Raw genomic sequence first — 19,061 nt, forward strand, 5'->3', positions numbered from 1 at the left:
GTTTGGTTCAATAGGCTACACAATCATGGGAAAGACTGGTGATCTGACAGTTGTCCAGAATAAAATCATTGACATCCTTCACAAGGAGGGTAAGCCACAAACATTCACTGCAGAAGAAGCAGGCTGTTCACAGAGTGCTGTATCCAAGCATGTTAACAGAAAGTTGAGTGGAAGGAAAAAGTGTGGAAGAAAAAGATGCACAACCAACCGAGCAAACCGCAGCCTTATGAGGATTGTCAAGCAAAATCGATTCAAGAATTTGGGTGAACTTCACAAGGAATGGACTGAGGCTGGGGTCAAGGCATCAAGAGTCACTGCACACAGATGTGTCAAGGAATTTACTGAACCACAGTCAATATCAGAGGCGTCTTACCTGGGCTGAGGAGAAGAAGAGAGCAAGTTTTGTATTTGATATGGAAACCAAGGTCCCAGAGTCTGGAAGAAGTGTGGAGAAGCTCATAGCCCAAGTTGCTTGAAGTCCCGTGTTAAGTTTCCACAGTCTGTGATGATTTGGGATGCAATGTCATCTGCTGGTGTTGGTTCATTGTGTTTTTTGAAAACCAAGGTCAATTCACCTGTTTACCAAGAAATTTGGAGCACTTCCGTTGACCAGCTTTTTGAAGATGCTGATCCTCAGGTTACTTTGACTGAAGCGATAACTGAGTCTTGCAGCTCCATTGCACGGCAAAATATGCTGTACTTGTTCCGCATCTCAGGGAACCAAGGTTACCTTAGTAACCAAGTACATTCCCTATCGATACTTTACTCATACTGCATCTGCTAAAACATTTTGGGATACCAGTACAATCCCACCGTGCTATGCTAGAGGAACGAATAATACTTGAACTTGCCTTAAGCACCCAAGGCGGCCCAGAGGGACCAAGTATTTTTCAGGTAAGCCTGAAGAATGCACCAAACTCACAGAAGTCAGCCCAGCCTTGCATAATCATCCCAAGATAATTTAGTACAGCCTTGAAACTCAATGAGGGCCAAGAGTGTACATGAAGAAGGCAAACCCCAGGCACTGGTTTTGTCATACGACAAAGTGCCCTGTTTATGCAGAAAGGACCAGAGCCTGTAAGGCCGGGATGTTCAGATTATAAAATTTGGCAAATGTGGATGGCAAGGCCCAGCCGGCCGCCTGCACAAATTTCTGCAATGGACACACCGTTAGACCACAACCAGGAAGAGGCAATGCTCTTACTCCCATAGGGCATTCAAAGGCCCAAAGAAGAGTATGCTAGCATAATAGCGTCAATTATTCATTTGGAAAGTATCTGCTTCTTAACCAGAGATCCCTTGGTGTGGCCACCGAAGCTTACAAATAGCTGATCCGTCTGCCTGAACGGGGTGGAGCGCACAACATAGACTTTCAATTCACTGACAAGGTAGAGTAAGTTCAGCTCTTGGTCTTGCTCTGAAGGAGAAAGTGCAGATAGAGTTATTACTTGTGCTCTGAATGGAGTATACAGCACTTTAGGTACGTAACCATGCCTTGATTTCAGGACAGCCTAAGAGTTGTTGGCCCTGAATTAGAGGCAGGTGGGGCTCACTGATAGTGCCTGCAGATCTCTCATACACTTTACTGATGCTTATGCTAAGTAGCAGAGCAGTCTTAATTGTCAGGGGACGAAGGTCAATGGACTGTAGCATCTCTAATGGAGGGCTCTTCAGAGCCCTCAACACTGTGGGCAGGTCCTATGTAGGGACGGTGATGGGGCGGTTTAGCCTTCTAGACCCCTTCAGAAAATGAACAACTAAGTTGTTCAAGCCCACCGATTGGCCAGCTATAGGAGCGTGAGATGCTGCTGTGGCTGCTACATGGACCTTGACCATGGATGGGGAATGGCATTGTCCAACAGCTCTTACAGGAAGGACAAGATCAGCTATATGTTGCAAGAGATTGGGTCTTCTCTGCAGGCTGCACACCAGGCGAAAAAGACAGACCATTTAAGGGTCTAGCAGTATCTTGCAGAAGGTGCTCTATCCTGAGAGATTGTGTCTAGCACATTCTCTGGAAAGTTCCCATCGAGAGACCAAAGGTGCAGAGACCACAGCCCAGTTCTGTTTGCCTAAGAGAGGAGGTCCCGTCTCAGGGGAATGGGCCATGGGGCTGCCGAGAGCAAACCAATGCTGATTCCTCCAGAGCGGGGCCACATACAGAACTTTGCGCTTCTGTTCCCTGACTCACCTGATTACCTACAGGATCAGACCGTTTGGGGGAAAAACATAAAAGGAGGAGGTTGGGCCAGTCGTTGGCCAACACGTCCCTGTCCTTTGAAAAGTAAGCTGGGCAATGAGAGTTGTCTTCTGAGGCAAAGAGGTCAACCTCTGCCCTGTCGAAGATCTCCCAGATTTTTATAACTGTTTGAGGGTGGAGCGATTTTTGAGTTGTTCTGTCAATGAAATCATCACACAACCATGTGGTTGCTGAGTCCACTAAAGCATGTGTAAAGCATCAAAGCAGGGCTTCGACAAATATTCACATCAAGAGTAACAATGAGAAAGTTTTTCACCATTCTTGAAATGGAAATAAGCACCTATATTGATGAGATGACAACATGTAAAGTCTAAAAGCGCTGAGCAAGTTTAAAACTTCAGCCCTTTACCTTTAAAAAACAATCTTAATAATATAGCTGCAAGCAGCAATAATGGGGCCAAGCACTACAGAAGCAAGCTTCAGATGAATGGCAGGAATGAGTTATTAAAACCGTTTTAAGATTATTTTAGGAAAAATGGCTTTAAAACAATAAACACAACAACTAGTAATAGGATTTATTGGCTTATCACGTGTAACCAACACGCTGTTACCAAATTAGTGTGGAATGGTCAGTGTGAGGTGATGCTTGCACATACAAATTTTGGTGTCAGTATGTCAAAGCTTTGAAGATATATAGCCTTAGAGACATTTTGACACAGTGCTTAAAGTTCATAGTGGTGCTGTATGAAAACGGTTGCGTCTATTGACACGAAATCCATAAGTTTTAGTTGGCGTAGTCTGAAGATGATATGATTCGATTTTGGTGAAAAACGGACAAACGGTCTAGGAGGAGTTCGAAAAAGTAGGATTTGAATGAAAATCAAGATGGCGGACTGGAAGTTCGGCCAAATAAGGAAAAATTGGTATCTATGTTCTTGGCTTGACCCAAGGAATCTATTAAGACCAGCTGCATTTCAATAGCCAGATTTATTCAAAAGTTATTAGCCTTTTTGTATATTTTGTTATAACTTTTGATCACTACGTGGCGCTGTTTCGAAATATTTTGAGTACCTTCAGGGGATGGTGTTGTTGGCACATTCTGAGTTTCGTAATATTGCTCTAATGCATTTGTTTAGTATAGCATTTTATTTTACAAAACTGTATTGAAGTCAATGGGAATTTCATGTTTTGTTCTATTATAGCACCACCAAGAGGCTCAGTCCCACCATTCTTTTTATGTGTCCTCGGAGTGAGCCCATACATATGTGTGTCGATTTTGGTGAAAATATCTCAATTAAATTCAGAGTTATAGATATTTATATGAAAAAACACATAAAAAATGACTGACTCTTGACTTTGATTGAATTATACTACCCCTTACTATCAATATTTTCGCATTTTGGCATTTGTGTATTGCAATCGACCTATGTTTCCTAACTTCTGACGGTGGTTTCGTCTCAATCGGAATAGCGTTTTGGAAGATATAGCCAAATGGTTTTTAAGCGCTAAATCACAACGCTACACAAACCATAAGGCGAAACCTAGAATGTTTGGTATCGTAGGACTCTGTAAGGTTTCAGGAGTCTAATTAGATGAGTCTCGTGAAAATAAGTCGACCACACCAAAAGTTATAAGCATTTAAAAAAACAATTCACCACTAGGTGGCGCTGTTTCGAAACTTCTCACACTCCTTCAGGACATTGTACTGATGACCCATACTAAGTTTCATAACAATTCGTTGATGTGTTCTTAAAATAAAGCATTTTAGCACAAAATTCTAAATGGCCGACAGTCAAAATGGCCGATATGGAAAAATTGGATATCAGTCGACTCGGCATGTTGCCCTGATTCTAACATGATCAATTTTAGAACAAACTCTTCAGAAGTTATAAGCAAAAATAGCAATTTTCATATCTCCGGACCAGTAGGTGGCGCTGCGCCGAAACGTAGCATGTAGCCTCAGGTCATGCTTATTATGACATGTACCAAGTCTGGTCTGAATATGATAAATCATTGCAGAGATACAGCCTTACAACTGTTTTTGCAAGCGCTACGTAAAATTCATTCGAGCGTTTATCGAAAACGGTTTGACGAATAAATTTTAATTCCAGAACTTTTGGTAAGCACTGCCTGAAAATGATCTGGTTCAATTTTCATGTAAATCGGACAAACCGTCTAGGACGAGTTCGAAAAAGTAGGTTTTTCCAAAAATTCTAAATGGCGGCCATATTTCTATGACGGAAAATGACTTCATAGGGTGCAATCTAATCGGCATGAGCTCAGGAATTTTGTTGATTAGCCTTAGTGTTCAAAAGTTATTAACAAAATAAAAGTGAAACTTTGGACAGTTGGTGGTGCTAGAGGGAATGACTTAGACACACCAAAATTGGTGTACTTAATGTTGGCACTGTCCTCTATCAGAATGTCAAACCATCACAACTTTCCCGCAATCGGTTCTATGGGCTGCCATAGACTCCTAGTCGGAAGAAGGAATAATAATAATAATAGGAACGGGAACAATTACAATAGGTGCCTACGCACCTTCGGTGCTTGGCCCCTAAAAATAATTATAACTGGGGGTAAAATACTTTTTTTTTTAAAACATAGATTAAAAAGTTTTCTTGCCCTTTTATTTTGCTCTTTTTTTAAATACTGAGACTTTTCACATATATTGAGAATATTTAGTTCTGTAGAACAGCAATGGATACAAACGCTATAAAGTCATCATGCAAGCTTAAAGTGTTGTTTATTCACAGCCGATCACACACCAGAAAAAAACATGACAATAGCCGGTCAGTGCATGTCGCTAATAAGTCTGCATGTTCTATGTAACAATCAGTCCACTTAAGGTGAGTTTAAGAAGCCAAGTGCAGCTTTTTTTCCAAAGGTAATCGAAAATACTAACATAATGCAAACAGAGACTTGACTCGGCATGAACAGACTTGAACAGACTTGACTTGTCACTGACAGCAGGTTACAACATCAACAATAGACAAAGGACAAAGGCAACATGAGGAATATGTATATCAAATACAGGTCACATGACAAGAAACAACCAGTGAGAGACAAGACACATGACTGAGATAACCATTGAGAACATGACACATGAACCACAGAACCAACAGCAGGATAAACCCCCAAAAATAAAGTTTTGCTTAATGTGTAGAAATTATGACGGACATATATTACAATTCTTTACTAAAATGTATTTCTTAAAGTATTAATACTTACAATTATATTTTTAAGAAATATGCATCCCAGATATTTTTTTAACCCATGGTTTAATTTATAAAGTTCTGTTTTGGAGCAGTTTATTGACAGACAAAAAGTATATATAACAATATATTAAAAGTATATATAAAAAGTAGCCTATAAAACAAGTTATATTTTATTTTAATTAAATTATAAAGTGTTAATAATTTATTTGTTTTAATTATTATTATTATTATTATTATTATTATTATTATTATTATTATTATTATTATTATTATTATTATTATTATTATTATTATTATTATTATTATTGGTCATTTATTTAAATTTGGTTTTAAATAATAAAAAACTAAATCCAAAAAAATAAATAAATAAATAACAATGAAACCATAGAATTTAGGGGAAAATACTGTATAATGGATTTCGTAGGGTCCGAATGTAAAGGTAGCTTATGCTTTAGAGTTTACATGTGACCATTCATTCTCAAGGTTCTACAGTATAAATTCTTTAAAAAAATCATACTTACCATTAACATTTGAACAGTACTGTATATAAAATATATAACAAAATACGGTAAAAAACTTTCTATGAAGCCTGTATTTATAATACCTTATAAGGGCATTCTTAAGGCATTATAATGAATGCACAACATGTTGTATCATCTCATGAATATTCATAAGAACCGTTTTAATATATTATAATATTTACTTATTTGTGGATATAGCTTTTAAGAGTATGACGATTTAAAACACAATGAACACGATGCATCCACTTTTACAATGGATTATATTTCTCATAGTTATAATGTATTATAAGTCTCATATCTTGCCATTTTTCTTATGCTACTTTACTTAAAGCGGTCAAAGACCACTTATAAGCAGTAATAATAATAGAAATAATAATACAAAAAATTCTCTCAAACAGCCATAAGATCAGATATCAGATCAGATGAATGTGTGATATGACGCATTTGCTTTTAACTATTTCTATTGTAATATCAGTTTTATTATTTTGATGGTATCCTTTAGATAGCTGTTAATAAGTAACTCTGCAACTACATATAGGCTTGTGGTCATTAGAGTATTAGTATGTCTGCTACTGTAAATATATTCTAACACTTTATTTTGTGGGGTCAACCAACAGATAAACTGAATATAAGTGTCTTTACAAGTACATAAACTTGTTCTACCATACTAGATTTGACCATTCTTGAGCATACTAATACTCTAATGAGAGTGAGTTGGCATGTAGTTGCAAAGTTGCTTATAGTCTATTTATTAAGAGGACCATCAATAAAATCTAAGCATATAAAACATTGCATTTTTTTCAGTTGGAGTATTAAGCTCACATCAATTAATTAACATTAGCTCCACAGTATACACTCAAATAACACTCAACATCTAACCACTCACAAGCTGTAGTAAGATACTGTGCAGCTCTCAAATAAAAAATGTCAAGATATGATGCAGTCCATTATTCTGTAAATGTAATATGGAATGTTTAGTCTCGCCTCTGTGAAGTTCTGAAGGCATTGCCCCTGGTAACCGATACCGTCTCCTACCGTCATGGCCGACCGGCTCAGACCCCACCCAAATCAATCCAAATCGGCACGTGACTCCTAACTCTCAATAGATACAGATGGTTGGTCTGGGAACGCCCCCGGGAACGCCCCGTCACGTGATGTGAATTTAGCCCGTGGGGGAAAACATTGCGTTGGCGCCAATTGAAATACACGGGACAATCATGCCGAAGAGTTGCTGTGTAGTTTTCTGTACTTCCAATAAACTAACAAATTATGAATTGAAGTTCTACATCCTTCCTAAAAAACATACAGAAACGGAAAGGATGACAAAATGGCTACAAGCAATAAGTTGTGAGGATGATCAAGGGAAGTTGTGGAATCCCAAGACTAAGCATGTGTATGTGTGCAGTCGGCATTTCATCACAGGCAGGCTATATTAACATCATGTTCATTATTAACGTTATCAAAACTGTGTAAGGTTGTTTCAGAAAGTGACATGTATATATAATTAGCATTATCATTCTACCTGAAGCAAAACTATGTAACGTTAGCCTAGTGTCGAACATAAACCCACTTAAAAAAGCGTGTGGACACGTAACAACTTAGTTTTGTGTCAGAACTTTTACACTTTCATTCATAAATTCACCCCGTCTGTGTTTGCGAAACGATTGAATCGCGGAATCCAGTCAAAAATAGAACTTGCTGTATAAAGCAGAACGTCACGGAATTTGGCTATTTTTAAATGAATAAATCTACATTAGGGCTGTAAAATGAATCAAATATCGATATGGACTAGTGTATATGAATATTAAAGTTAAAAGAGACTACAATTGTTCTACGTGTCTCTGGGAATGAGCGCTCAATATGTGCATTTTTGCCATTCAAATACACACGATGTTCGCAGTGTTTTCCCCCACGCCGACTCCGCCCTCGCCACGCCCCCAGCTATGACTAGATGCCGACTGTAAGCTCTTGAAGCTCCTCCCTCTTCTGAAAGGGGGCCAGGAGCACCAGCTCATTTCCATTTAAAGGGACACACACAAAGACTGTGCATTTTGGCTTATACCCTAATAGTGGCTATAACAAGCTATAAAAAATGATCTGTGGGGTATTTTGAGCTAAAACTTTACTTACACTCTTGTAAAAATGGGCATAATAGGTCACCATTAATTTTACTTTCATTTCATTTTTATTTCTACTCAATTTAACCTTGATGTAATGTAGCTTGGTTGATTTATGTGACATGAAATGTTATTTTTTAATAAAGAACCACATGAAGCACATTTTTGTTATCTGACAAGTTTTTACAGTCGCTCCACCACAGCAATTCAGACACTTGAATTACTAGGTGTGCCCAACTAAACCACAAAACACCATGAATGATTATAACCCCTAATTTGCATAATTTGATCATCCTTTGATGAATAACTACTGTCATGACCAAAAATAAATAAATAAAAAATGCACACAGACATCTATAAATGAAAGTCAATTTACCGCCTGCTTTCCGCATATACTGTAGCACTGGCTTCTATGAGAAAGACTCATCTTTAATGAGTCATTTTAAATATACATAGGTAGAAGTTTATTTCCCCTCAAAGAATAGCAATGCCTTTACTAAAATGCAGTGCTATGTCAGTGATTTTGCAGATCCATTATGGGTATTTAATCAAAAAGTTGCAGAGTTTCATGTTTAAAAAACAGCACATAAACTATTTTGTGAATTTGCCCCAGTGTTTTTTGTGGGAAGTCTATCAATGGATACACCAAACCGTTATATATGGTTTGTATTACACAGTATTAAGCCTTATCACACAGAGCTTCCAACAGCTGTCCATCTCTGGCAGCATTACATAATTTGTTGAGTGTCATATAATTTTCAAGAGAAAAACAATGTGAGAATGTGTGAAGAATATTGCTTCTATACTAAAAGCTGTTAGATCAGTCATTAATCTGCTTATTTTTTCTGCATTTCTGTCCAGTTTTTTATGATATCTCTGAGTATCCTCTAACCTGCACATTTTGCAAAGTTCTGTAGGATCAGCATATCATCACTGAAATTAGAGTAAGAGTAAAACAAGTCAATATTCAAATATTAACTTTTAGGCTTTTAATTCCTGAACCCTTTATATTCTTTGCTTGTGCTGCTTGTGTTTTTTTTTTTTAAAGCCCATTAACCCTGAGTGAAAGCCTGTCAGAATTACATTTGATAATTTTTGCTCAAATCTGACCATTAATGGAACACAACTGACTTATAACTGAGTTCATAAATGTCTGTTTTTTCTACCAGTGACATTTGGATGTTCTTATTAATTTGAATTTATTCCACCCAAAAGCTATAATCTGCCGGAACAAAACCTGAAAATACAAAACATTAAAATTCAAAATGAAGCTAATGAACATTTTTAAAACTAACATGATAGAACAAAAATAAATAAATATAACATTTTATAAATACTAATTTTAGGGCTCTCTCACTCACTTTCTCTTTCTATGAGTAAACCTCAAACTTCTTAGAACATTTATAAATAATAATAATAAATGAATAAATAAAATGAATAAATTAATACAACAATAAAATAAAGATGTTGACAGTCCTGTAAACAAAAGGTGCATTAGCCACCTAACATTGCTAAAGCCAGTAATGACGAATGCTCTTTCAGAATTGTTCTCTGTAAACATGATGATAATGAGAAGCCAATGAGGACTATAGGGGTGGGCGATATGGAAAAAAATATCATATCACGTTTTTTTAGAAATATCACAATTCATGATTTTATCACAATTCTTTGTCATGTTGGTTTTACTATTTTGCAAGTTGTCTGAGCATTACAGCCAAATTAATTTCCCTATTATAAAGACAAAGCCTTTCAAGATTAAAAAAAAACAAAACAATGGCAGATATTTAGGCCAAAGAGGGCGAAGATAAAAATCTTATTATTTAATTACAAAGATAAAACAATAACAAAGATATACATTGCACAAGCACATAAACTGATTCCTAAAGCAATTGTGTTAAATTTCTTCACTCAAGAGCAGTGAGTGATTTTTCCCTTTGTGTTTTGTTGTTTTATTGACATTAAAGGAATAGTTCACCAAAAATTCTGTCAGCTGTCTGTCAATTCTGTCATAGTGTATTATTTTTATACCACCATTTACACACTCAAAAGTGGTTTTAAACCTGAATGAGTTTCTATCTTCTTCTGAACATAAATGCTATTTTGAGGAACATGGAAAATCAAACAGTTGCTGGTCCACAGTGACTTCCAAAGTTGTTTTTGCTACTATCAAATTCAGTCTGGACCAGCAACTGTTTGGTTACCCCACATTCTTCAAAATATCTTCTTTTGTGTTCAGCACAAGAAAGAAATTAATACAGGTTTGGGATAATGTGACCAGTGAGTAAATAATGACAAAAATGAAATTTTAGCGTGATCTATCCCTTTACAGTAATGACAGTATGTTACATGTTTAATAGGTGTACTGTTAATTTAAGACCTTCACGCATATAATATACAGGCACATATAAGTTTACATGTAAATGAGTCTACATGTAAATCTTGTGTGTTTTGACAGTATTTGCGCAAATGATAACTTAGTTCAATAATCAGGCGCTGTTTGAAAGGCTTTAGCGCACGCGCTTCGGGTGTATGCAGCTGGTCGCCGTGATTTTGCCAAGTTAGACATGTTCCTGGATCAACATCTTTTGATGATCCAGGATCAACATTATCGTCCAAAAATTCAGACTTAACCCAGTTTCTACCCCTAAACATAACCCTACCCATAATTTATTCCTAAAATCAGAGGGAAATGATAGCTGATTAACAAGGGTGTAGAAGCACCTTACCCTGATTTTAGGCCTAAAACAGATATTACCTGATAAGTTATATCTCAATTATTGGAATGTTGTTCCAGGAACATGTTGTACTTGGTGAAATCACACTCACCTATGCAGCTCTCAGAAAAAGCACAGGTCAGACCAGTGTGCGAATGAAACATTTAAAAGCACATGCAAATAATAAGACAGTAACTCTACTGCTAACACTGCTGCGAATGCATGTGGCATTGTACAGTATATGACGGAGGCACCAGAACTGCAGCTGATAGAATGTGCGCTGTAGCATGATACTATGATATTTCTTCACAAACAGATCGTGGAGAAATTCGTCCACGATCAAAAATCATCATATCGCACACCCCTAATGTATCGTCACAAGCCACAAGGTTTAATTTGGATTTGTCTGTGCATGTTTTTTTCTCTCATAGATTCTTTTACCATTGCCATCCATTGTACGACCTAGAGACTTCACAGGCTAAAGTAAAAAATCATAATTTGCGTTCTAATGAAGAAACAAAGTCACCTACATCTTGGATACCCTGGGGGTAAGCAGATAAACATAAAATTTTTACGTGTGGTCCCTGGGAATCAAACCCATAACCTTTTGTACTGCTAACACAATATGCTCTATCACTGAGCCACATGAACTTCGAGTGAAAATTGGTTTTCAAGCTAAAGTAAAGTAAAAGACTTAAAGTAAAGTAAAGTAAAGTAAAGTAAAGTAAAGTAAGCTTCTTAAACCAGAGAAGATGAACATGTTGGTATTCTTGTGTAAAAAAAAAAAAACATGCAAGTCCTGTCGCCAAGAGCCAGTTTATTTTTTATTTTTGTTTTCATTTTGAAAAGCTTGTTATCTTTGCTGTTCACCTCACGTTATGCTATGGAGGTTTTCTTTAAAAAAATTATTTATTTGATTTCTCAGTGTTTGCCAAACATTCTGTAATTATTAGTTGGTACATAATACATTTACATTTAAATTTAATCATTTAGCAGACGCTTTTATCCAAAGCGACTTACAAACCAGAACAAAAGAAGCAATCAGATCAACAAGAGAACAACAACAGTATACAAGTGCCATGACACGTCCCAGTTAGTCTAGTACAGAACGCATAGCCAGGGTTTTTTATTTATTTATTTATTTTATTTTTATGAAAGACAAGAAAAAAAGAAAAGTGCTAGTATTTGTTGGTTAGGTGCTGGCGAAAAAGATAATACAGCATGTGGTGTATGCCATGCATCATCTTATTGTTTTATCTTATATGTTTTTTAAACAAACGTTATGTAAGCTATTTGTCATTGTAGCCTACTGTTTCACTGTTGTTGTGCTTTTTAATAAAGAATAACAATGAGTCCATCTTTTGTTTTAGACTTTATGGGTGAAAGATGTATAGATGTCAGCAAAACAGACAATTTTATTTTCTTGTAAAAAAGTTAAAGCATCTGTAGCCTATATCGCATAAAATATTAAGAGGAACTCTCGTTCACAAAATTCAAAGCACAAATAATACTACTGATAAAAAACCGGCTGAGTTGAATGTTAACCACTTACGTTACCATATAACTATAAACTTTGATAAAAGTTCATCAGCATTCACTGATTAATCCCATATTCTAGCAAAAAAAATAAAGTGACCAAATGAGAAAGTTAGTCACAAAAGAGTGACCAGTGGGAAGAACAAGTCTAGAGCCATGTGAACTGTTCAGATGTTTAAAAAATAAACGAATAAATGAAACATGTTTATTCTGTGGCTATATATATATATATATATATATATATATATATATATATATATATATATATATAATATGGAATTTTTGTTTCTTATAGGTGCTGATGGCTCCTTAACTGATTTTTTTTTTGTCTGGAGCCCTGACCAGGATAACAGCAGATTGCAGCCTTTTATATAGATCATCTCCCCTTGATTATTAACCAATGAACGGGTTGCTGCCAAGTGTTTGTTTCTTCATTTACAGCCAACATTTGCCTGTATGAAAAGGACAATGAGCACATTTTTGTTTCAGTGCTAATGAGAAAATGTCGCCCACATATGTCAAAGTAGCTCAAAGAAAAAATAATATGCGAATCACCCTATATTGTTTTTTTTTCAGGATCTGTGTGTGTGTGTCAACTTGTGCTTGATTGAGATAAATTGCTAGACCAAAAAAAAACTCAACATCTTTAGCACAGTAAATTTTCTTGTGCTCAGTGATATTTGACATTTGGTTTCTTATACATCATTATACAAATTATATTTAAGTAATTAGGGTTAGATCTGAAAAAACAAACCTAAAAAAAAATTAGGGTAATGAAGAAAATGATCTACACATAGCAATAGCATTTAAGAAAAGCTATTAAACATAAGGTGTTTAAGTTAAAGGGGCAATTGCTTTCAAAACAAAATCACATACACAGCCATTTTACTAATATACTACTTTAAATAAGACTTCCAGGATAATAAACAGGAAAAAAATCCAAAGGAAATTTACTGAACTGTAAAAAAAGTGTCTCTGTGTGATTTTTGTTGAAGTCCTTTAAGAGGAGACGTGCTATCTAATAAGGTATGTTGCTTACAATAAGACCCAGACCATGTCAAATAGGGTCAGGTCTCATTTCATGTGGGGACCAGATCATGAAAATTCTGTTTTCAAATTTCAAATTAAAAATGTTTGATGCATGATACATTTTAAAACTTTCAAAAAATACCTCCCATCCATGGAGGCTATTTATTAATGCTTAGTTGTGGAAATGTTTTGTTGAAATCTGCGAGGTTGTGATGTGATGTCTATGAGCACATTTTCACATTAACACCTTTCACATTAATACCTTCAGTATTCATCAACTTTTCACCTCTGCATAGCCTTCCAAAGGATGTCAATGTAAGGGCTATGTCAACAAATCAATACTGAGAGGAATTGTTATTAATCATTGACGTCACTTCCCAGGAAAAGAAGTGCATTTAAAAACAGCAACAACAACAAAAAAGCAATGGGCAAGTTCCAACAAAAAAAGAAAGGTGTGGGGGGGTATAAAACTAGCACAAGTAAATGTACACTAAACAGCGAACCTTGCTCAAATGCTCAAAATTAGCCTATATTATAATATAAACAAAATGGCAATATTCCAGAGACAAGAGTATAGACGTTAAACCCACACATTAAAATGGAATATAGCTAACCACTTCACTATACATCTCAGATTGTGGGGAGCACTGTGTTTGCATTTTTAATATCATAGATTTTTTTTTTGTCTCATATAGAAAGATTATTTTTTGGAGCATGAGAGTGAGTAAATATTCATTTTTTATGTCATCGTTTATGTTGTTTCAAACCTGTCAGATTTCTTTCCTCTGTGAAACACAAAAGAACATAATCTGTAGAACACTCAAGTCCAAACAACACCGGACCCCACTGACTTTACTGTCTGAACAAACACTCTAAATATTTGTCTCGTTCACAGAAGAAAGCAAGTAAAAAGAGTTTGAAAGGACATGAAAGTTCATCATTTATAACAGAAATTTCGTTATTGATTGAACTATCCTAAGCTACCTGAGACTTGTTATAGCACTTGTATATCATTGCTCTTTTGTTGATTTCGATTCCTTCCATTGTCCTCATTTGTAAGTGGCTTTGGATAAAAGCATAAGCTATGACTAAATGTAAATGTAAACTATCCCTTGTAGTAATCATTTGTTCTTAGCCCTGCTGCTGTTTGTTGTATGCCTTGCGCACTGTAATACAGCACATAATACACACTTTAACTGCTAAATACACCTAAAATCACAGTCATTTGTAAATAAAACCACTTTGACTGAGGGTTCTCAAAACTCTAGTGTAATGGGGCTACAGTGAACTCTTCTAGGGTTCTCAGTTCAAGCCACGTGTTTCTACCTAGAACGCTTTGTAAGGAACCTTTGCCTTGTTCAGAATGCTGTTTGACTAGAATTGAATTTGACCAAAGTGTACTTCAGATTATTACATAACAGAGACACACGTACACAAAAAAATCTCACAACCCCACAACCCCCCCTCTCCCTCTCTCTCTCTCACTGTCTGTCCCACTCATACACACACAAATAAATACGAACAAATTTGTACCACTAACCCAGCTATCTATCTTCACTGGTCATCCAGCAGTTCACAGTTTGTCTATTTTTGCACCATCCAATCATCAAAGTCACCGTTTATTAAAAATGTTCAATATTTTGAAAAGAAAAGCCACTTTATAGCTAGTTGTCAAGCAGACAACCACAACCATCAAAAAAGATTAATATTTTGGACTGTACATGTAAGTAAAAAAAATTCTTACTCAAATGAGTAAAGTGTACCCTAAAAACTTTTGTTGTGGTATTCAAACACTTTTTTGACTAAATGTGGCCTCGTTGTAAGACTCATGTTCAGAAGATTTATTATGTGTGATATCAGGTCAAGACCAGTATAAAGTCCCTCACACTTTGTCTCATTATTTGGGTCTCTGTGTGTCAGTTTCATGTTCTGTCTTTAACCATATTTTTTGCAAAGATCAAATGGTTTTGCATCCAACACAAACCCCAAAGTTGTAAAGGTTAAACACACAACTAAGCTCAAATTCCTTTCAGAAAAAAAAAAAGAATAAAAAACACATATACACTAAAAACACAGCCTTGGAAAAAAATGCTTGTTTAACAATGGCTCAGATTGAAGCACCAAACTATTCTTTAGAAAACCGCAGAGACACGCAACTGGTTTTCTCCATATAAACTTAATTTAAGGTAAAGTTTCCTTTCAGCTTGCATATTTTCTAATTAATGTTCTGCTTTTGTTCCAGCCGGTGCAGATCTAATTGAAACCCGTTTTTAAAACAGCCATCCCACTGTTAAGTCAAATCAAATTACATTTATGTATAATTTTAGAGAACATTTTAAAACAATAAATTTTGACAAAGTGAGATATCAAAACAACCAAATAAAGTAAAAGATATAAATGTTTAAACTGTTAAGCCTATGCAATGCAATTTAACTAAAACCTGTCAATGAAAATGCACAGCATGACAGTAGGACCTCCATGTCGGTGTGTTAATCAAAATGTTCCCTTTCCATGTATAGTTTGTGGGTGATTAAATGTGTGAATGACTCAGAACGAGAACAAGAATACAGAGAGGTTCAAGGATAAGAGCTATGAAGCGCATGGTGTCTCTGCGCTTGGTCACAACTGTGCGGGGTTGCCTTGATGGCAGGATCGCTGGAACCCAGCTAAAGAAGGAGTGAGTGTGTTAAATGTGTACAGCTGCCTCTGTGGACTGGTTTACTTGGCTGCAGACATAAAGAGAGGAACTTCAAACAAATTAAGGCTTCCTTCAGGAATTTTAATTTAATTCCTACCTAATAAAATGGTCCTGAAGCAGCTGAACCCAGTCCATTAATAGAAAACCAATAAATAACATTCCTATACAGAACTGAAACTGAACACGAAACCAGGGATCATGCAAGTACTGGTCTTATAAAACAAAGCCTTTTATTTAAAATATTTCACAAACTCTGTGACTATGGGGCAGCAAAGAATTTGAATAGAAGATCCATGGGTCTGTACATGTTGGAAATAAAATAAAATAATTATTATATTGGAATAAAAACTCAATGCACTTCAAATTAGTGCATAATGGTCCTGTGCATTGTTTCTTGCTCATTTAAGTTAGGCATTAATTAATCATATTAAAATCAATAAAGACTGTAAACAAACATTTCTACAAGTCTTTTTCAATGTCCTGCGTATAGTCGCATTTCGGGATACAACGACAAGCGTGTTATTTAAGCGCGCGCCATTTTAATCAACTTTATCAACGTTACGAATTGGTTGTAGCGCACAACATAATTTGTGTGGAAAGAAAAAACACAGCAGTGCCCCCTCTTACCTGCCATCCGTTAATGATGTTACATCCAGCCAGTTGCCCATCTCGTTTTTCAAGCAGGGCATGTTAGGGTAAGGGGGACGGGTCAACATCCCGCCGGGGTACCACTGTTCGGGCGGAGGTCGCTCCCGCGGAACCAGAGCCTCGTTTCGGCCGTACTCGTAGGGGTTACAGATAAAAGGGGTATCATGGCCAGATGCGTATGGGGTCCTTTGTTTGGGAGACCCGTACTGGCCGTTACAGTCCTCACCGTACCTATGCGGATACGCCCAAGTGTCATTTAATTCACGGGGCATCATCTCCGCCTTGATTTTGACGTTATACAGATTAACGTAATCCTCCACAGGGCCCGCAAACTCACCGGACATCTCTGCGGGCTTTGCGAAGCTCTGGCTCGGTTCGTTTTCGAGCTCCGGTTGCACGAAATGGGCCATGCTCACGGGCAACAATTGTTCGAACTGGCACGAAGCCGCTCGCGTTTCGTCCATGTCCGGTCCTGTCGTACCTTCTGAACTCAAGTTGGCAATGTCCCCGGACACGCTGGCGAACTCGTGCACACCCTGCGCATCCGCGGTTAGGTGTGATCGAGACGCGCTGCTGCACTGCAAGGTCGTCACCTCACCTGCCAGCTGCTCCAGGTCGCCACTTTTAAACATCTCGAGCAGTCTGTCCCTGCCCCGCAGCTCTGCGCCTCTGTCTCGTCCCGGCGCGAGAGCGTACTCTCTTTCTTTCCCTCCTGCCTCCCGTTCGCTCACTGAGCAGTTGAGCAAAGGCATTCCAAACAAATAGATTCTCTCACTACTACTTTTAGTGGTCAGGGGCGGCGGCACTAGGTGCGGTTCCACATCGCCAAGTTCGCTGGACTCCATAGCTAAGCCCAAAGATACGGACACAGCTTTGCACAGCTCTCGAGCTGTCTCCGAGATGCTACTGCTGCTGTTGTTGGTGGTGGTGGTGTTGCACGCACGACTACTACTCGCCACTCTTGCGTCACGGCGCGAGTGAACTTCAGCCGTAGCGCAGCCCTTCTGTCCGATCTCTGCGACCCGAAGGAAACCTGCGCGACTGCCGCTGCTTTCGGTGGCGTCTGCGCGGCCCGAACATGACAGGGACGTGTCGCTTTTACTTCCTATTGAACTCCGCATCACTGAACTCGCACTCTCGCACTCTTTCTCGGGGCAGCATATTATTCCCTTGCTGGGGGACAGCTTGCTTGAACGTTTTTCCGTCTCCTGTAGACAGCCGCGCTTCTCGGAGCTAGAAAAGTCCAAACTCTCGGTGTTGCTCGCTCTCGCGACGCACACGTTTTGGAAAACACTCTGGTAAGTTCTGTGAAAAACTGCGTCTGGGGACTCGCAAGCCTCCCCCGGAACATCCATAGTCTTCAAACAGCGTACAACACAGGCCGTGAGGGTTTAAAGGGGACTCACCGCAACAAGTTCATTGACGAAATCCTTGGAAAAGTTCGAGTGAGATAGACACCAAAGAGCTGCGCTGCGCGAGACAGTGTAAGCAAAAATAATCAAACGAGCGCTCACGCACGCCGGAGACGCATAGGCGGCTCTTAATAAACGTCAACTGAAAAGTTTTCCGACAATGCACGTGAACAGCCTTCTGCTCGTCACAGCGTTATCCAGTCCCGCCGTATGCTCAAGTCAGACTGCAGGCTACGCGCGTTGTCCATAAATGAGCGGATGAAAGTGAACCTTACAAGGGTGGGAATTTATCTCCGCCGCTCGAGTTGTTTTCTGTCTAACTTGAGAACAAGCGATAAGATTTGCTTATCGCTGCCTGTTTTCCATGATCAGCCCGACTCCGGTTACTACAATACACCGGGCACATCACATCCCACACTTTCCTTTTTAAAGTACAATTAAAGCCCCTTTCTCTTGTGTCAGGTAGTCTCCTGGGCTCAGGCGCAGGTAATGCTGGGAGAGCCTGCTGTTTCACGGTGTTTTGCGAGGGTAAGCAGTTATTTTACGGAGAGTTCGCTCGGGAAAGTCCTTGAGCGGTTTAACTGTCAGGACTAAATAATACTGAAACAGGAAACAGCCAATAATATGGGTAAACGAGAACACTCTACAAATACGAGCACTGGATCACAACTCACTTTCTCTAGTAGTAAAATAAAACACTGATGTATGTATATATCATAGATTTAAAGGTGAAAATATAATAAAATCAATGAGCCCCATGTAGTGCTCTATGAGAGTCTGCACGGTGCGCACTTTATATGAGTTATGGGCCTCTGTTCTGTGGAAATGTTTCCCATGACATTTATTACTGAGCACACATTAAATCCACAACGGGACTGTAACATCCACAACATTAGCCAGTTGAAGAGCAAAACAGGAAGATGGCCATTTTTATTTTTTTTATTTTTATTTTATTTTTAGTTTTTAAT

At 37.8% G+C, this 19,061-nt stretch overlaps 1 protein-coding gene across 1 annotated transcript in view; it reads right to left on the minus strand.

Moving 5' to 3' along the window:
* LOC132141207 (androgen receptor-like) overlaps window positions 1-18,652 on the minus strand; it is a 73,244-nt gene extending 54,592 nt beyond the window's left edge. The window contains exon 1 of the mRNA XM_059550526.1: window positions 16,661-18,652. Coding sequence (XP_059406509.1) covers window positions 16,661-18,036 — 1,376 coding nt within the window. The 5' untranslated portion in view covers window positions 18,037-18,652. The remainder of the gene's footprint in view (window positions 1-16,660) is intronic.
* Window positions 18,653-19,061: the final 409 nt, after the last annotated feature.

The sequence above is a fragment of the Carassius carassius genome, chromosome 5, assembly GCF_963082965.1.
Source record: "Carassius carassius chromosome 5, fCarCar2.1, whole genome shotgun sequence".
NCBI classification, from domain to species: Eukaryota; Metazoa; Chordata; class Actinopteri; order Cypriniformes; family Cyprinidae; genus Carassius; species Carassius carassius.